The sequence below is a fragment of the Paramisgurnus dabryanus genome, chromosome 16, assembly GCF_030506205.2.
Source record: "Paramisgurnus dabryanus chromosome 16, PD_genome_1.1, whole genome shotgun sequence".
Lineage (NCBI taxonomy): Eukaryota > Metazoa > Chordata > Actinopteri > Cypriniformes > Cobitidae > Paramisgurnus > Paramisgurnus dabryanus.
The window spans coordinates 14,937,076-14,957,381 of NC_133352.1; the positions used below are offsets into that span (position 1 = coordinate 14,937,076).

Genomic DNA, 20,306 nt, shown 5'->3' on the forward strand with positions numbered 1-20,306 from the left:
TACAATTGGTACAAATACGCACATTTGGGATGATAATATTATGCACTTTTTAGGCACAAAAGTGTACTTTACAAGAATGCAGGGGAATTGCTTTTGTGGAAGTACTTGTAAAATTGTAATCGTAGACAAAATAATAAATGCGCTCTCATCAGCGTGGACACTGCAACGTGTGATTAGTTTTAACAAGTAGACGTAGGTGCCAATTTATAACTAGTATCACAGGTGTAATGAAGAAAAACTTCCGGTGTATGAGTGTATATTTTGGATTAATTACCATGTGTCCTTCTTATTCCGCGGCTGTTCGGCGTGGGTGGGTTTCTGGTTTGTTGTCATCTGTTATCACGTCTTGATAACAAACCCAGTGGCACCAAAATCTTTCAGTGGTAGACAGTTGGGATTGTCATTGCAGGTTTCAGGTTCCAGCTATGGCAATATCTAATGCCCTGGAGGAAAATCTTCTTCTTTGGCTGTTGGATTAAACAATTAGGAGAAAAGCAAACAAATAGATTTTATGCACAAAAGGGCCATTAGCAACTAATAATTTAGGATAAAGTGGTGATTTAAATATAACATATATAAAACTCAAATAGAATAAATGCATCTGTCAGAGTTTAAATGCAAAAAGTGGTTGGTGGCACTGTGATAAAAGAACAATTACGCATTACAAAACTGAAAATATGTCATTGAAATCAGTAGACTATTAAAATGTAAAAAACTTTTAAAACAATCTACAACTTTTTTGGATGACAAAAAAGCCATTTGAATGCGTCTATAATTGGTGGATGTTTTTAATGCATGGACATGTATGGATGTCTCACTCGAAATTATAATATAATGCGTCATTGGAACGTGCCTGGCCAATGAAACGTTGTAAAATGCTTTGCTCAAAGCTGGCCCCGCCCTTCTGCCTCCCCACAGCATGATGACCTACCTTAGACCTCAAAAGTGCGTTATGAGGGGTCTATTAGAAAGATGAAAGTGCGTTTATACCTCCAAGCACAACAGATTATCCCCATTCATTAGGCGGCAAGACATCCTGATAAATGCCAACTGGATAGCCCAGACTTAAGGACTCTGATTACTCCATGGCAATGTTTTCCAGCCAAATGACTTCAACTCCTTTCTCAGTGCGCGATATATTGAATCTGGAGCAGAATCAGGGGGACCTGGTCTCTCTGGACATGTCTCAGCGGCTGGACACTACTCTTATTCCCACATCATCCTGCATGCTGTCAACTTTTAAACAAGAGCAGTTCATGGACGTGCCATCCGGAGCCTCTCTTTTCAGTGAAGACCTTCAGGACGACAAAACCAACAAAACCGGCTCTGTGAACTTCAATGAAGCTGCCTTTTATGGGAAGAATTACTTGGAAATGGACTATGTTAAAGCCGCAAAGACGGATGACACGTTTGAGGATAAAGAGAAAAAAGGTGATTATTTCCTTAAAGAAAGTATTTTTTGAGGAAGAGGTTTCTTAAAGTTAAACATTCATATTTATTGATTAAAATTCTCAACAAATATCCGACTTTAATACAGATTCCATAAAAAATTAGACATCGTCTTATTGTAGTAAAAGTATAGAAACCATCTTGCGTAGCATAGTTCACTTTTTAGGTTATTAATGAGTACTAACGCAAAACAATCATAAATACGAGGTAACTGATTTAACTAGAAACACTAAACTATGATACTATGTTAAAACTATGAATGTAAACGAGAAAATAGTATTTATACATTTAAGCATACTTATTTAAGTGTAAAATATATTACAGGCCTACTATTATAAATTATAGAGGTCAATAGGCTACGTGCCGTTTTATTTTAGTCGTATTATTAATGAAATAATAAAAAGAAACCGGTTACATCATTTATCCATGCTAAGTAACCACATATTAATCCTGGTTTTGCTACAGTAACCATGTAGTTTTATCATAGATTTACAAATGGCAATCAATACACGGTACTAAATTTTTACAATAATAAAACCATGGTTATTTTCTGTAAGGGTTAGTCATTAATAAGTGTTCAATTTTAGGCTATTTATTTCTTTTCATTTTTGGCTTTGGTCCAAATAATAAAGTGCCAAATCTAAAAACCCGTGCAGACAACTTTGAAGCTTTTATTATTTTCAGCTGGTAAAACAAATTTTATAATTCTTTCACAAAATGTCATTCCTTTTCCCAACTTGTTTTAATTCATTTAAACAATTGTATTTGGTTTTTAGACATCAACTGTTCACAAGAAGAGCCGAGTGAGGATCTAAAGCTGGATGATCCGGATCGCCCCAAACAGAGGAAACGCAGGAAGCCTCGCGTGCTCTTCTCTCAAGCGCAGGTGTACGAGCTCGAAAGACGCTTCAAACAGCAGAAATATCTGTCTGCACCTGAGCGAGATCATCTAGCCAATGTGCTCAAGCTCACCTCCACACAGGTGAAGATCTGGTTTCAAAATAGACGCTATAAATGTAAGAGACAGCGTCAGGATCAGACCCTGGAGATGGTGGGCATCGCACCTCCAAGACGCATCTCGGTGCCGGTTTTGGTTCGAGATGGAAAACCATGCTTGGGAGACACGTCCACTTACAATGCTTCTTACAATGTGGGAATCAATCATTTCACCTATAACACTTATCCGGCGTTTAGTAACTTCCCGAGTCCAGGCAACACGAACTACTCATGCAACTATCCATCAAGCATGTCGAGCATCCCCTCCTCACAGTCCAACAGTAACTACATGAACTTTGGAGTTGGGGATTTAAACAATGTCCAGGCATCATTTCAATCCAGCAGCGGGGTGTCATCATTACATGGGATCCGGGCTTGGTGAAAGACAATAAAAGACGAAATTTACTGCATGTTTTATTTCAGTATTATTGGCATTGTTAATGATTATTTGTAATATACTGAAAGACATCAAGGCTGGGATGGTTTTGGTTTAGGCCTGCTTGTGAAATTAGCTATACGTTCATTTTTACGCTTTAATATCTATACTTTATTTTCATTAAACCATGTTTAAATAACTTGCTTGCACTTGTGTTAAATTATGAGAAATTAAGTACACAACATATTGCCTTATTTATGATTTTCACCAGATATATTCTGAGGCCCGCGTGCAACCTACAAATTGGGCAAAGTTATCAAGGTTGCAACATTTTCTTTTCCCATTTTCCTTCTTTCTTTTCCAGTGAATATCTTTTTGGTGTATCACATAGACTGAAACTTTTTCATACAATAAAAAAGCATAGCAAAAAAGCATAAATTGATCAAATATAATTTTTTGCATCTGAATGCAAATATTTTCGTTGTGAAAATAAGCAGAAGGCATGCATTTCGAACGAATATGTCAACATTTTTGTTATTAATTTGTCTGTGTAGGTTTGATTTGTATATTTTTAAGAAAAATAATAAAAGCTTTGCAAGAATGTATGCATTCATCATTTGGTTTGTATAACCTAATATTGGTTAAATATGAATATATAATTTAATGGCAATACATTAGAAAAATACGTTATTATACATTCATAACGTGATATTTACGAAGCTGTGTCGTAAAACGCGTAATAACAACGACAACAATAATAATAGTACATAATAATAATAATTTAGTTGTTATTATTATAATCATATTATTATTATTATTATTATTATTCTCTGAAGCAAAATCAGTACAATTATTTTTGATCTTATAATTAAACTTATATCGGTGTCTACCTTGTTTCGGCGCCGTTTAAAAATCGAATTATCATGCATATTTTATGTGTAAATGTGCGTTTATTTGCTACTTATCTAAGATTTTAAAACTACAAAAAACAATAAAACAGTTTTAAAATGTTAAAAATAATATTATTTAAAATTTCATTCCCGTGTTGAGTAGCACATTTAAAAGAGGATTTAAACTTAATCCCACAAGGCAAATATTCCACCATGTCGGGCGACACATCACGTGAATTGATTTGACGGGTTTTCAGATTAAACATTTTGACCTCTAGTGTGTTTCGGGTGAGAAATTTGTTGACTTTGCAGTGATTGATGGATCAATTACCTGCTTGATTAACTGAAGATTTATATATAAATTAATCCATTAATCCAACATATCGAAATTTCCAAAAAAATCTAATTAGTAATACCATTTAGCCTATACAAAACTTTTGTATCATTTTAAGACCTTAGTTTGCCCCTGATTGACAACACAAAAGTGCTGTGCTTAGTGTGTAGAATGGCACAATTTGCTTAACATAGAGAGGTAAGGGTGCATGGTGGTGCATGTGAAGATCTTTATGGAGTAGGAAAAGAGATCCAGATTTGTTGCCACTTAAAATGAGTAATAGATTGTCCTTGTGCATCTCTCTGGCCTCTCCACACGTATCCCTAAACACAATTCCTTCTCTCTATCACATCTATCTAATAAATGCAATGCATTTCTACCACCACATAGAGGTTCCTTAATACTTACTGTGGAAATAACCATAATTTGAAGTCAGATATGAGGCCACTGAGAGGTAGAGAGAAAGGTCACGCAGTTACAATAGTGGCCCACTCCTCAGAGGCGTTGAAAAGAACAAGTCAGATAACATAGACACACATCTCTAAAAATAACAGACCTTGTCCTCCAGCCACAATAGAAGGAGAATGACAGAGAGAGAGAGAAAGGCAGCGAGAGAGAGAGAGAGAGAGAGAGAAGGAGACCAGGGATGGAATAATCAGCCTTTCCGGGTCTTATCGGAGGAAAGACAGGGTTGCATGCCTTTTTATCAGTAGAGCTCTGATTATGGCCATAGCTTTTCTGAGCTTTTCCCCTCTGTGATACTCCAGTTCTCTCCTGAGCAGCATAACAGCTGCTGGTTCATTGCTGACCAGGATGTGAGTTTAACTCACCGAAATTGCCTGTCATACTGTAGGTGTTCATGTGACAGCATCCAGTGTCTTAGCTGGGTTCAGTACAGACATGGAAAACTGGAGAGTTGGAAGCAACACTAAGGGTTAAAATCTCATGACAAGAATTCAGCTTTGTCTTTTCACAAAACAAATATTTTGTTAAGTTTGTTCTTTTAATTAAAAATACTTTAAAATAAAAATACTATTTACTTTTTAAAGATACTAGTCTTTTTAATATATACTTTTTAACTAAAAATACTAGTTTTTCTATTTAGGGCCATAATCAATGGCAGGGATTTTCAAACTGGGGTCGGAGAACCCCTAAGGGGGCCTCTAGAAGGTTTTAATGTGTCCCCAGAAAATTTCAGTGCAAAAAAGACAAAACAAAAATTGCAAACGTCTATCCAGTATTATTAAAGTTTTATTTCTATAATGATCCTATTAATTTCGAAGTGTTTTCATTTCGTGGTACGTAAATACTTTCAAGGGGCTTGTAAGGTAGCACAGTTTAAATGTTTCTTTATACATAAAAATATACAAATATTGATATCTTAGGAAGGGGTCCCTCACAAAAAGTTCATCATATTTGGTGGTCATTGACATCATAACGTTTGAAAACCCCTGATGTACTGTAGGGAAAATATGCCTGTTGAATATCTGGACTCCTATAAAAGGGCATTCTGAACATAAAACTATTTTACTTTTAAGCATTAAATACACATTTAACAAAACAAAATCTACTGCCAATGTGTTGATGCAGAAAAAACATGCATCATGGACACTCAATCTTTCAGCTTCTTTAGGAATTAAAAACTTTTTAAAAACAAAGTTATACAGTAACATTAGTTGTCTGTTTTACAATTGGTTTAGGCTAAGGAATATTTTGAAACTCAGATATGCTATTAAATATTCAAAATTTTTAACTGCTTTTAATAAAGACCTTAACCCCTTAAACTCTGCGGACCCCCTGGCATATATAAAACGGCATCATACATTTTTTAAATAATATTAGTTATGGAGCACCATTTACTCCAAATTATGTGGGTAGATTACGCAATTCAGGCATGCCAAATTCTGCAAAAATTTTGTATTTGTATTTGATAATTATATTATCACTGTGATAAATACAACGTCAATGTAAATAAATATATTAAATATTTATTTACAGTAATAACGAGTTATGGTACATAAATTAAAGAATGACACATATGACATCCAACTACAAGTTAGTTACAGATTTACTAGTAAAAACTAGATTTTCTACTTTGTGGTGACTTTATAGTCTCTCAGTCCTTTAAATCATAAAGAATAAAGCAAAATTTAACAAAAAAAGAAAAAGCTTAAAAAGCATAGCTCACCCATTAAGTGTAACACAAGACGCTGGTAAATAAACTTGTACGTTGTTAAAACAACATGAGGGTGAGTAATGATGACATGAATTTTCACTTTGTGTAAACTATACATATATATATCAATGTGCAATTCTCTTCATTTTGAAACGATGTGGACATTTAACCTGTACTGTCATATACAACATTTTATGCATATTTTGGTTTTTTCTCAAAAGAAAGGGAATAGTCTTTTCTTCAGAATGTACAATACTGTAGCCAAGAAGAGAGCGAGAGCCAGGAAAATAAGCAGCTTATCTGTAAGTTCCCGCCGATTGTACTTAATGATGAGTTTTCGGCCCAGCTGTATGGTTCCTGACATAGCTTTAAACTCTTCGTGAGTTTCCTGCACTGTCCTTGATGAAGTTGCTACAGGAAAACAAACAGTGTATTAATATTCAGAAAATATATTAATCCAGGAGCTACCTCTTGAACATTCAAGGTATAGATTTTAACACCATACGTTGGCTGGGAAACAAACCTATGACCATTAAGCTGCAAATGTGATGTTCTATCACTTTGAGCTACAGCAACACATGCATTGAAAGTAGGGTAGCCACTGGTTAAAGGGACACTACACTTTTTTTGAAAATATGCTAATTTTCTAGCTCCCCTAGAGTTAAACATTTGATTTTTACCGTTTTGGAATCCTTTCAGCTGATCTCCGGGTCTGACCGTACCACTTTTAGCATAGCTTAGCATAATCCATTGAATCTGATTAGACCATTACCATCACACTTAAAAATAACCAAAGCGTTTCAATATTTTTCAGATTTAAAACTTGACTCTTCTGTAGTTACATCGTGTACTAAGACTGACGGAAAATTAAAAGTTGCGATTATCTAGGCCTACATGGCTAGGAACTATACTCTCATTCTGGCGTAATAATCAAGGACTTTGCTGCTGTAACATGGCTGCAGGAAGCGCAATGATATTACGCACTGCCCGAAAATATTCCCCTTGGTAACTTTTGATAACATCATTGCCCCTGCTGCAGCCGACTCCTTGATTATTACGCCAGAATGAAAGTATAGTTCCTAGCCATGTCGGTCTTAGTACACGATGTAACTACAGAAGAGTCAAGTTTTAAATAAGAAAAATATTGAAACTCTTTGGTTATTTTTTAGCACGATGCTGGATGGAGATCAGCTGAATGGATTTCAAAATGGTAAAAATCTAATGTTTACCTTTAGGGGAGCTGGAAAATTAGCATATTTTAAATATTTAAAAATTATAAGTCTATTTGCATGGTGTTTATAGCCACAGTTCATTTGTGCTGTACTTTATTATTTGATAAAGGATAATCTCAGTTTATTTACATGTTGTCTTTTGATCTGAACTTACCAAGTGAGCTCATGGTCTCTTCACTCTGCTGAACTTGTTGTGACATCATCCGACTGATGCTCATCAAACTCTCGGTTATGTCACTGGAGGTCTGAGCCAGGCTCTCTTTTGTCATTTTTCTGAATAAGCGAAAAAAGGATTTCAACATATCAGAAATAGAATAAACATTATTGTTCTTCTGTAAGCATTTCTACTTCTAAATGATTACCTGTGTCTTACAGACATGTTCTCTGAATTTAATAAATCTTCTTTCTCCAGTTTATCGATGGACAATGTACAGGCAAGATTTGCCTTTCTCCATGCTGTTTGATTACTGCAAAATAGACATTCTTCATTTAGGATGCAACACATTCTTTTCTATGCTATTTAAAATAAAAGCATGCATTTACACTTGTATTACACTGTTAAACAATTAAAGAAGCAAGAGCGAGTACTAGGAAGAAAATCAATTGCATTATGGGCTATCAGGATTACCTAAGCATCTGTTTCTGATGTCTTTCTACTTTATTGAGAAGGGCCAGCTTGTCAGACTCTTTGTCTTGTTCTTTTCCCATTTGCTCCAGATCCTGTTGAAACAAAATGCCATCCAGTTGTCATTATCAAACTGATTTTTTACAGATTTTGAAATAAAATTTATATTTTATGAACCACACATTTATTCTGTCTTACCTGGATCCGTTGTCTGAGATTGTTAAATTTTTCTTTCACTTTATAATTTAAATCTGTCAGTTTGCTTTGTGGTCCGGTGCATTCACTGACATCCTGCAATTGTAACACTAATAGTTATTTTAACAATTTCAAAATTTAAACACAAATGAATGTATCAGTTTGCTATACTGGATAAAGGGGACAGACTGGAGGAAAAATAAAATAAAAGAGCTACATTTTTTTTTTATTTAACACTAATAAATTTAGCAGGAAAGAAATATGTTATTTATTTATTTGCTTTGTATGGTGAGAGATGCTTCCTGTAATTCATTCATTTCACCTGCATGAACTGTCCTAAAGTGATAATAACATGACATCAGGCATACTAGTTTTGCTTAATAAATTTAAAACCTTTAGATTTTTTAAGTATTCATACCTGGATGAAAGCTTTTATTTCTAAGTCATACTTGATGATTTCTTGCTCACATATTCGTACGTGGACATCTGCAGAGGCTGCCATCATCACTGCAGTCAGTGAACACTTATGACTTCCGGACACTGAGAGTGATTTTCAAAATAAAAGTCCGGCAACATTTATCGCAAACAACATGCCACTATAAAATAATATATATAACGTGGACAATAATACAACGTATAGCTGTAACTGCAATTAAATTTTGTTCTAAGATGCTTCAAAAAGAAAGAAAATATTACGTAAAGTTGAACAAAACAATTAAAACATTAAAATATGCATATGCAAAACAAAATGTAACGAGCCATAGAATGTACTATGTGTTGTGTAATTTACGGCAAATTAAAGATTGCCAAAAAGTATACAATGAACCGAAATTATTTAATTATGTAAAAAGTGACGATTAATTTATATGCGACCACTTGTCTTGTTACTTAGCGCCCCCTGCTGTGGACAAATGAGATCATCCTGTAGAAATCGTCTATTCAGCAAGTGGATATAGCAGGGGGTTTTATTCGCTTTGGTACTATTTTAAACAAGTACTGTGTATATTTTCAAAACCAGCAAGCAATGCAAGATACAGGTTTCAATTCGACCTCAGAAGTGCGTAAATTAATATGCTACCACAGTAATATAAAAGACAGATTAGGCTACACCCTGCTGAAAAAAAACACCAGCAAGACCAGCATATGTTGTGTTTTGGTGCTGGTTTGCTAGTGAACACCAAACTAAACCAGCATCAGCACCAAACCAGCATTAGCACCAGCATCCCATGCTGGTCATACCAGCAAGACCAGCATATGTTGTGTTTTGACCACCAGCTAAACCAGCATAATCCCCAATGCTCATCCATGGTGGTTTTGTAGTGGAAGATTTTTATTTTAATTTTAATTATAGTTTATGAACTTATAATTGTTAAATGTAAAATCCTGTTCTTCTGTTCTAGTGAAAGATTTCTGTTCTTTCCATCTGTTCAGTAGTAAAATGTCCAAAGACATTATGCAAAGTCCTACCAGATAAAATAAAGGGGGGCTAGTGAATGAGATAAGTAACAAATGATGAACAAGTGAAAAAACTCAGTAAACGGTAGAGTTTCACTGAGAACAAAATAATTTCTTCTATTTGACCAGATGTGCTTCAAATGATATGTTTCTTAGTCATTGATAAATTGAAGGTTTATTTTAGTGACGCTGGAACTAAGATGACGATCTTTGGTTCATGGGCGGAGATGGGATGACTGTGTTTTTTAGTATCTTAATATAAATATGTGCTCAACCTTGTAAACAGGGCTCTCGGTTTTAAAACTTCTGGCACCAGGTAGTGAGAGCTTATTCTATAGAATATATTAAATTCAGACAAAGAAAATTCTGTTGACAGTGTGTCTGTGTGATCCTTGACTTTTACTCTTAGTGAGTATTATTTGATGCGGCTAAAATTCCACGACAGTTTGATGCTGTTTTTTTCAGCAGGGCACAGTTTCACTTTAGGCAATATAACCCAAAAAATAACCATCCTATTGGCGATCATAGACCTTCCACTTCCATGCTGAAAAAAATCCTCAATAGTGTTGAGGAAAGGAGAGTATGGAGGCAAGTAGAGGGTCATGAATTGTGGATGGGCCTGAAACCATGCTTGAACTACCCCTGCGTGGTGGAACCTGACATTGTCTCACACAAGTACATAGGTGACCCCTTCACCTTGACAGGCCGGCTCAATTTCATTGAGAAACTCAATAAGATATGCAGCATTATAGGAGCCAGGTAATGGCCTACGTCCTACAACACCATCTTCAGAGATAGCTGCGCACATGGAGATGTTTCCTCCACGATGTCCAGGCACTTAGACAGTGGCCTGTTGGCCGTTGTCTGACCTCTCTGTTGGTGCCCATGCACACTTTTCTGATAGATCCCTTTTCTACAAGCTCTTCCTATTTTTTCCTCTCTGCTCCATGCTGAAAGAAATTGCCAGTGTTTACACCCCCACTATTATATCTAGTGACCAATTGTGGTTACCCCTATATGAAATCAATTAGCAATAAGAAGTATTCATCATGTGTGGTTACCCTTATTTTATATGTTCGTACAAACACACATTTTATTTCGGTAGATCTCAACTTCCATATACTGTATATTGCTGAAATGAAAATATATAACGGTTCAGTGATTAACCATTAAGATCAGTTGGATTAAGTGTTGGTCAAATGTATTTACGTAAATCAGATGAGAAGCATATCAAAAGTATTGTGAGCATTGCGAAAGACAATTACTTCATAATGTATGTCTTTCATGACACTCTAATTAGATGTGGTGAAAAAGTGAACGTGTAATGTGCGTTGTACTTACGCAATTGAACATGTGATTACATGTCTGAAAAAACCTGACTTTTTGATGGTCTGCTTTGAGTTTTGTTCTAACAGTTTTTAACAGGTTTTACCACATACTTGCGATAATAGTACCAAAGCAAATAAAAAAACCCCTGCTGAAAGCCCTAATGCTGTTTGAAACCAAAAATTATGCAGTCATGACTTAAATTTTGCATTTTGGATCCATAACCTAACTCTTTGTTCATTTAACTTATTAACTTAAAAATAAAAGTGCAATTAACCTAAGATTGTCAGTTAAAAATGCTGTGAGGAGGAATTGTCATAAGCCCTTGGGCCTCAAAATTTGAATGTTTTATCTTTGGTACAAGAGTTTACACTCTAAGAAAAAGTTTTTTGTAAATTAGACTTTTTTGGTGATGTCACCGTTGAGGTGATCAGTGTTTCCTTTGGTATGCATGCACCACATTTAAAGGGATAGTTCGGTCAAAAATGATATTAAACCCATGATTTACTCACCCCAAAGCTGTCCGAGTTGCACATTTTCTGATATTTTAGAAAATGTTTTAGATCTTTCAGTTGAATAAATGTAATATTACAGGGTCCACGACCTTCAAGTCCAAAAAAAGTGCGTCCATCCTTCACAAATTAAATCCAAACGTCTCCAGGATGATAAACAAAGGTCTTCTGAGGGTAATCCACGTGGTGTTGTTGTAGAAATATCCATATTTAAAACTTTATTATCGAAAATAAATACCTTCCGGTAGCGCCGCCATCTTAGACTCCTCTGTATTCAGGAGAGAGTATTAGCGTAGTGCACGCACTTTTCTTATTGACGTATGACAAATTCGGAGGGCTGGGGCACAGAGCAGCATGCACTCAAAAAATTTTTTTTTTGCACCTTGTCTAATTTACTTAAATGAAACAAGTTAATACAACACCATTTTTTATTTTTTTGTCTCAAGCTACTTTTATAATGTTCAATCTGCTTAAATGTAAAAACATTACATGAACTAAATAATTTTATATTGGGACCACATTAATGATTTTTGTTGCTATTACTTACTGGGCCGTGAATCTGTATTTCCCAGCATGCTTTGCATACAACTGCCTTTGGAGAGTAATTTTTTAAATTAAGTGTTATTTTATGCATTTTTAGGTAAAGAGAAAGACTTTATAGTGTTTAATGTTGGTTTATCTTATTGATTTAGAAGATTTTGTGTTATATTTTTACGAATTGTTTGGTTACCATTGTACAGAAGAGTGGCGATTGTGGCTAAGTTGTGGATGTGACATACGTACTTATTTTAAAAAGCACTAACTGTGTTAATGACTGTTTGAAGATCAGTCTCTTTTCACATGTTCATCCAATGTGTCATTAGCATGCTAACATGTGCTTATGCTAATTAGTATTATATAGAAACTGATAATTGGTTTAACTAGACTTTTTTCTTGAATTAACTTGTTTTGTTTTTGTTGAACAGACCAGAAATAATTGCGTGGAAAAGTTTTCCTTAACTGAATTTAGTTTATTGAACAAGATATTTTTATGACCAATATAAATATATTTATTAAGTTGGTGCAACAAAAGATTATTTGTTTAAATTAACTTATTGTATTCTTGTTGTACAAGCCTAATCTAATTTCGTGGAAAAGTTTTCCTTAATTCAATTATGTTTATTGAACAAACAATTTTTTTGAGTGCAGCAGAGTAGCCTCCGAAGGCTGCGTAAGCTCTCATCCTGAATGCGGATGCGACTAAGATGGCGGCGCTACCGGAAGGTATTTATTTACGTTAATAAAGTTTTAAATATGGATATTTCTACAACAACACCGTGCGGATTACCCTCAGAAGACCTTTGTTTATCATCCTGGAGCTGTTTGGATTTAATTTGTGAAGGATGGACGCACTTTTTTTGGACTTGAAGGTCGTGGACTATGGGTGGACCCCGTAACATTATATTTAATCAACTGAAAGATCTAAAACATTTTCTAAATTATCCGAAAATGTGTTTGTCTGAAAAACGATAGACATATGCAACTCGGACAGCTTGGCGGTGAGAAAAACATAGGTTTAGTATCATTTTTGCCCGAACTATCCCTTTAACTTATTGTATTTCTTTCCACTTTAATGAAGATACACGTGAACAGTGCAGTTTGTTGTATGCTTCTTTGGATAATTAAGTTCATTCATTCATTGACATAGAGTCAGTCCTGAATACCTTTCATTACACATTGTTATATAAAGTTTAATGACAATTTAGGTTCAGTCTTTATGAACACTAAGTGAACTTAATTGTTGAAGTGCACTGTACAAGCTCCAAGCTTGGTGAACTTAACAATTTAAGTTCAGTCTATGTGGCCACCAAGTTAAGTGAACTTAAATATACACATATTTGGGAGAACCATTACTTAATTGAATTGAGGAAATGAGTTTACTCAATCAAATGAGTTCAGTCAACTTATTATGGTTTTCAGTGGACAGACAAAAGTCGTGTGAGGTACACATGTCCAAAATGTATTAAAAAAAATGCATTTCTGTTCTGAAAAATCTTAAATGCATTTTCCGAACACACATACTGATAAACTTGTTCCAAAAATGCTTAAAGCATCAGTCAAAGCATAAAGGTAAATTACCTGAATATTAACTAAATGAGGAAAAGGTCTGTAAGGGAGTTTTTAATGTGAGGAGTGGCAGTAATTGTTTATTTATTTTTTTGAAGAGGTGCTACAGCCTACAGGTGAGGTGGGGAGTTCAGACCGCAAGAGCAACAGTACTGAAATGATCAAACATCTTCATGCATCATAGGTAAGTGAACTGTTTTGAAACATTTTACTGAGCAGTGCATTACAGGTAAATTGTTACTCTTGAAACTTAATAATGGATTAGATTTATATGAGTATGAATGGTAAGTATAAAAGTTTGTAAATGTAGTTATTTCTAAAAGGAGACTTGTTTGTGCATTTATTATTATAGACTAAAATGATTGATGTTGTATATTGTATTTCATTTGTGGACAAACATTAGTTATTAATAATCAGATACGTGGATAATCAGCATTAGATTTCGTATTTATTTGTAAACTGACTAAAGTACGATATATTAAGCTACCTTTGAAGAGAAGGTTAAGATGTATGATACGTATTCATTTGCTTTATTCATTTTGGATAAATATGGCATAAATATTCATTTTGCTCCTGATACAATCTTAATCGCATGTCTCTCTTATTGAAATAATTAAAATAATAACATTAATTGAAATCATAATGGCTTCAAAAGGTTATAGAGTTCATTCAATTTATTTTACATTGCGTCACAATTTAATTTTGATTGATACTTTTACTATCCTGACTGGTAGCTTCTTAAACCACATTAATATTTTTTTACAATATACAAATTGCTGGGTTCGCCTGGCTAAATGAAATACAGACAAACCCAAACATTGCTTTAATTTACACTCTTAAAAATAAAGGTGCTACATAGAACCTTTACCATCTGAAGAACCTTCTGTTTCACAAGATAAATAATTATTTTGAAGAAATGGTTCTTTGAGGAACCAAAAATTGTTCTTCAATGACATCGTTGTGAAAAACCATCGAAGCACCTTTATTTTTAAGTGTGTACCTAGAAAGTGTCTGTATTTTTATCCAACCATGGTTTAAAAACAACCAAGCGTTTATAGAGTTTAGGAGTTTGGATAACAATTTGTGACATCATTGAAGTTATCACTTTTACATAATGTGTTCCTGTAGCGTTGTGTTAATAACGTAGATGTATTTGGTTTCGATCCATGGGAAACAATTTGAATGCACATTGTTGCTTTGGATAAAAGTAACTGGGAAATAGATCAGTGTAATAATTATAATAATTGTATTTGTTGTCAAACAGAGGATGGGCCATGTTTACTCAGTTCTTAATTAATGTACATGATCTCTAAATACTTTATTGTAAGGGTGGAGTAAGGATCTCATTTTTTTGTACTGTTTTTCATAACATGCTGCCTGTCTTAAGGGATTAGTCACAGCATTTAGAAAAAGGATCTGCATCCGTGGGACGTACTATTTGTTTTGTACTTAAAGTACGACTTTTTGTATAGCAAGGGATCTCGGTAACCAGGGCCCCAGGATAAAATTGCAAAGGTTACCCGATTTCTAACTTCACCTCTCCAGACACTGAATCTTGTGTTTTGGTTATTAAGCAGTGATAACGTTTCATTGTGTTATGTAGAAAAATATGTTTATGTAAAAATCATGGTTATTTAGCAGATGCTTTTATCTAAATGAAAACTGTGCACGGTGTTATTATGCCTTCAGTTGCTACACCACGAGTGTATTATATAAACATGCAGAGTTGATTCCGGATTATGATATTTACTTTTCAGTGCTTGCTTGCATGCAGTTCAGTTCATTAATTAAACAAGTTAACATAAACAAATACACCCATATGTACTAATAATGCCAGCACTGTACAGAGTTTACTCTTCTCTTGTGTATCTTTTTGTCACAGTTGTACTAGTCACATGTTAAAAACAATTTATAGAGATTTTATCATAGTGTAAGTAAGTAAATGCTGATAAGACGTTGAATACATACACATTCATGATTTATTCAACCTTTACACCATTGAATGAATAAATAAAGGAAAGAATAAACATCTTATTTGTCTACAGATATGCAAGACATCAGGATTCCTGAAGAAGTTGAAAGTTTTAGGCCTGGATTTTAGCGAACATTGATAATCTTATTGTTCCTGCCTTCATCCTCAGTCCATAATGAACATCAGCACATTCCCTCTGAATCTCACCAATTCAACAAATGTGACAGATGTACCTGTCATCGGTGCTCCCTCGTGGACAATGGCCATGATGACACTGATAACAGTCCCGCTGTCTATCATCACAGTCATCGGCAACATCCTGGTCATGATCTCATTTCGGATCAACCCGCTCTTGAGGACAGTAAGTAACTACTTCCTCTTGAGCTTAGCTGTGGCTGATTTGACTTTGGGCGCTATATCCATGAATCTCTACACTACCTACATCGTGATTGGCCGCTGGACTTTAGGAAACCTGACCTGTGACATCTGGTTGGCCGTGGATTATGTGGCAAGCAATGCTTCTGTTATGAACCTGCTGGCCATTAGCGTTGACCGCTACCTTTCTGTCACAAGACCTCTGACCTATCTGGCCACAAGAACTCCCAGAAGAGCCATAGTGTTGATTACCCTGGCATGGACCGTGTCGTTTGTGATTTGGGCACCAGCCATTCTGTTCTGGCAGTATATAGTGGGTGAAAGGACCGTTCCAGAAAATGAGTGCTCGGTGCAGTTTTTATCTCAACCTGTGATCACATTTGGAACGGCCATCGCTGCGTTTTACCTGCCAGTGAGTGTGATGGTTGCGCTGTACTGGAAAGTGTTTCAGGTGACAGAAAAACGCTCAAAACAGCTGGCTGGACTGACAGGAGCACAGAGGAAAGACACGGGAAAATCATCACAGGTAGGCCACAAATATATTTATATGAATGTACACTGTTAGACTTAACTGTAATTTCTACAGTTACTTACCACAAAATGCCCAGTAAAATAACATCATTTTCTTTTCCAGTTCATTACTGTAATATGCATTGCATTATGGGTATTAACATTTAATTTACAGTGATTTACTGTATGTTTTGAATTTGCAGTAGACTGCTGTAAAACAACAGCAGTAGTTCTACTGTGGTTATATAAAATGGAAAAATAAAATATATCTATGAAATTAAATACATTTTATTTTTTATGCTTTTAGCAGTGAAGCAAATTTCAAAATGTGAATTGTTTTTAAGCATTGTAAATAATTTATTGAGAATTGTAGATAGAAACAAGAAGGGGATTATGGATAAATGCTTGACCGTCAGATTTGAATTTTACCTCAAGATTTCAAAACACTAGTGACGCCAAGATTTCCCTCAGGAGAGTGACAGAAGAGGCTACTTGGGGAGTATAGCGAGAAACCTTTATTAAGTGACTCTGCGGCACTGTGGTAGTGTTGCAAACCTTAGACACGGGTGATTTTTTATCCCTAACTAGGTTACAGTAAGGGTGTTATACTGTAAAATGGAAATGCAATAAAGGCATCAAACTGTAAAAAACCTGTACAGTTACAGTACTGTAATGGGGCAGTGTTGCCAGTGAGTTACCGCATATATACAATAAAAAGTCTTACTGTGTATATAGACTCTAACAGTGTATACAGCTGTATTTCTGTTTATTATTATTTGCTAATCGTTGTGATCTTTTCCCGGGCCCTGCCCATACGCCATGTCCAGAAGTAAAGAGAGATCGTTTCGAGGAGGGGAGGAGGTTTGCATTTTTGAATAAAGATTATGAGGGCACATGAATTTGTAAAAAAGTCATTTGTAAAAAAATACCACACTATCCCCCCCCCCCAAAAAAAATTCAATTTCATTGTGAATGCATTCATTCAAATTTTGCACTTTTAGGGCAACACATTGTAAAAAAAAAAAACTTAAAAAAGTAAATTACCTGGTTGCCTTAATTTTGAGTTCATTCAACTAAAAAATATTAGTTGACACAACATTTATTTTTTAATGCAACTAGGTAACTTACTTATTTAAGTTGAACCAAATATTTTCTTAACAGTGCACCAAGATGTAGATGGTCTCAGCTAACCAGTGTACAGTTAACCAGCATAGCGAGTTTAAAGGCCAAAGTATAGTCCATTTTTTACGTGTCTGCACACAGAGCTTGTCACGCAGTTTTCTTCATTTTCATTCATTGCAATATGTGCATTCGACCGTGTGCGTACCTTGGCATACACTTAAAAAAACAGACATTGGGTGTCATTCACTTAGCATGTGTACGCACAAATTTGTTTGTAAATTGTGCATACGGACGTTTTAACTTACAAATCATGATTCAACCAAAACTTAGACCACACGTGCGAAATAATCATGAACAAGGAAAAAGAACCCTATAATATAAATCTGTGTTATATATTTTTCCTTTCGCTTTTGCATACATTTAAAACAAATTTTAGTATGAAATTTTTAGGTGAATCATTATTTGTAAGTTAAAACATTCGTATGCACATTTTACGCACGCATTTTTGCGTAGACATGCTTAGTGAATGAGACCCAATACTCCTGGCTTAAGGCTCAGTTTGTTTGACCAATGGCAGTTTGAAAATAAAAATTTGGTTTCAAAGTTTCAAATCACATTTTTTTTATCCTATACTTTAGTCACACTAGTTGCACAGAAATTATAAACTTCACTTTAAAGTGATTAATACAAATTTTATCTAGAAAATCTAAGGGGTGGTTTCCCAGACAGGGATTAGACTAGTCCTAGACTAAATAAATGAAAGAGCTGTCCAAACTATAAACAACTTGCACTGACATATCTTAAAATACATCAGTGCCCTTTGTTTCGCTTAAAAATGCCCACAAGTAATGTTTTTAGGAAGGCATATTTGTTAAAATTAGTTATATTTCCTAAGGCCTAGTCCTGGTTTAAACTATCCTGTCCGGGAAACCACCCCTATAAATCTTAATGCAAAATTAATATAGATGTACTTTTTTTATTTATGCCTCCCAGAGATGTCGTTGTGCTGATTCCAGCTGTGGAGATGATGTCGGAGACCAGAAGCAGAACAGCAGGAGAACCATCTGTCCCACCATCACCCAGAGAACAGCAGCATGGTGGAAAAAAAGAGAAAGAGTCAATACACCCAACTCGGAACAACAAGACCAAGGAACGGATCAACAAGATGACAAACGCATTCCACTTGTTCAAATAAAAAACAATAACATTCCTGCCAGCCCAAATACAAGCAATGCTACGTCCACACAACCCCGCCCTCTTAAAGTGAATGCGGGTGCCCAGTGTCGAAAAGCTCGAAGCTCATCGGTGATGAAGGAGAACAAAGCGGCCCGGACCCTCAGTGCCATCCTCCTGGCTTTCATTGCGACATGGACACCCTATAACATCATGGTTCTGGTGTCGACTTTCTGTGATAACTGTATTCCTGAGGGACTGTGGCACCTGGGTTACTGGTTATGCTACGTTAACAGCACGGTCAACCCCCTGTGCTACGCACTGTGCAACAAGAACTTCCGGGACACGTTCAAGGCCCTTCTGCTCTGTAGGTGGAAAGAGCATAAAAAGGGAATAAGATGGAGTCCAACAGGAAATGCTTGAAATATTCAAACAGCTGAATTATTGATAAATGAAATGAGAGGTTTAGCACCTGAATTAGTCTTTTATAAGGTCAAAGGGTGTGTCGATTATTCAAGATCTAAAAGATGCACCAAATGTATCTTAGGTTGAGCTTGTCTATGCTTTGTGAAGATTAAAGTATTCAGGTTTTAAGATTTCTCAGCAAAATTGAGAGTTACAAATGTAGCACAGAAAATAAAATTCAAAAAATGGTCCCGAGCGGTCACTGGGTCACCATTTAGGTACAGATATGTATACATTTGTTATGAATATGTACCTTTAAGGTACTTATATTCCAATAATATGTAACTCTGAGGTACTAACATGACCTATTTGGTGCAAAGGTGCCACCACAGGGACAACGGGATATTTTTTTCTGACAGTGCACAGGTATACTGGATCAAGGATAAAAAATTTATTTACAAACATAGTTTTGTAGTCAACCAGAAGTTTTAAGCTGTGATATACATTAATCCATTTCAAATAGTTTTTTAACTTGTTGTATAACTACTATAAAGCAGTTTTAGCATTGAATATTTGTATTTTAGATTTTTTTATTTTTATAATTTGATACTTTTTTCTTGCATTAATGACAGCATGCACTTGGACTGGCATGGACTCGACAAAATGTAGTGCACAACATAATGGATCTTATATTTTCATTAACTTTTACATCTTTTAGGGGCATTGTCCTGTAGATGCGTTTAGCCTGGTCCCAGACTAAAATGCATGTTTGAGCTGTCTTACCGAAAGATATGTTTGTAAAAACAACATTTATGTCCTAATAAGGCCTAGTCTTGAAGTAATCCTTTTCAGGAAGCCACCCTATAGAGCAGTGGTTCTTAAACTGGGCCCCCAAAAGATTGTGCCAGGGGCCCCCAGTTTTATGACATTTTACAAAATACATTATTTAACCATGAATTCTGTGTAATTCAACTTAAAAAAATAAATAAGGCTACTAACCTACAGCACTACATTGTATAATTTGAGATATTTTGTTTATTTCAAATTTTATGTTTTCAAATGTTTATGTCATACATT

The 20,306-nt window shown here is 35.2% G+C and overlaps 3 protein-coding genes across 4 annotated transcripts; 2 read left to right on the top strand and 1 right to left on the bottom strand.

Annotated features, from left to right (window-relative positions):
• The first annotated feature begins 1,085 nt into the window (after positions 1 to 1,085).
• Positions 1,086 to 2,827, top strand: nkx2.5 (NK2 homeobox 5). The gene is made up of 2 exons (XM_065270051.1): positions 1,086 to 1,431; positions 2,226 to 2,827. The coding sequence occupies exons 1-2, from the start codon at positions 1,086 to 1,088 to the stop codon at positions 2,825 to 2,827; spliced, it is 948 nt and encodes a 315-aa protein (XP_065126123.1).
• Positions 2,828 to 6,017: 3,190 nt separating this feature from the next.
• bnip1a (BCL2 interacting protein 1a) lies at positions 6,018 to 8,803 on the bottom strand. The gene is made up of 6 exons (XM_065266555.2): positions 8,692 to 8,803; positions 8,277 to 8,369; positions 8,082 to 8,173; positions 7,816 to 7,920; positions 7,608 to 7,726; positions 6,018 to 6,632 (listed from the first exon to the last, which is right to left on the bottom strand). The coding sequence occupies exons 1-6, from the start codon at positions 8,776 to 8,778 to the stop codon at positions 6,436 to 6,438; spliced, it is 693 nt and encodes a 230-aa protein (XP_065122627.1). The 5' UTR covers positions 8,779 to 8,803; the 3' UTR covers positions 6,018 to 6,435.
• A 4,956-nt stretch (positions 8,804 to 13,759) lies between these two features.
• On the top strand, positions 13,760 to 20,237 carry chrm1a (cholinergic receptor, muscarinic 1a). Of its 2 annotated transcripts, none has more exons than XM_065271315.2 (3): positions 13,760 to 13,856; positions 15,718 to 16,545; positions 18,645 to 20,236. In XM_065271315.2, the coding sequence occupies exons 2-3, from the start codon at positions 15,820 to 15,822 to the stop codon at positions 19,245 to 19,247; spliced, it is 1,329 nt and encodes a 442-aa protein (XP_065127387.2). In that variant the 5' UTR covers positions 13,760 to 13,856; positions 15,718 to 15,819; the 3' UTR covers positions 19,248 to 20,236. The 2 variants fall into 2 exon arrangements, with proteins under 2 accessions (XP_065127387.2, XP_065127393.2); XM_065271321.2 differs by lacking the exon at positions 13,760 to 13,856 and adding an exon at positions 13,873 to 13,956 and having other exon boundaries at positions 18,645 to 20,237.
• The last annotated feature ends 69 nt before the right edge of the window (positions 20,238 to 20,306 follow it).

Coding starts and splice junctions, on each gene's coding strand:
- nkx2.5 (XM_065270051.1), top strand. CDS start 1,086: ATGGCAATGTTTTCCAGCCAAATGACTTCAACTCCTTTCTCAGTGCGC. Junction 1,432..2,225: donor TGAGGATAAAGAGAAAAAAG/GTGATTATTTCC, acceptor TTTGGTTTTTAG/ACATCAACTGTTCACAAGAA.
- bnip1a (XM_065266555.2), bottom strand. CDS start 8,778: ATGATGGCAGCCTCTGCAGATGTCCACGTACGAATATGTGAGCAAGAA. Junction 8,174..8,276: donor ATCTCAGACAACGGATCCAG/GTAAGACAGAAT, acceptor TTGTTTCAACAG/GATCTGGAGCAAATGGGAAA. Junction 6,633..7,607: donor AGAGACCATGAGCTCACTTG/GTAAGTTCAGAT, acceptor GTTTTCCTGTAG/CAACTTCATCAAGGACAGTG.
- chrm1a (XM_065271315.2), top strand. CDS start 15,820: ATGAACATCAGCACATTCCCTCTGAATCTCACCAATTCAACAAATGTG. Junction 16,546..18,644: donor ACACGGGAAAATCATCACAG/GTAGGCCACAAA, acceptor TATGCCTCCCAG/AGATGTCGTTGTGCTGATTC.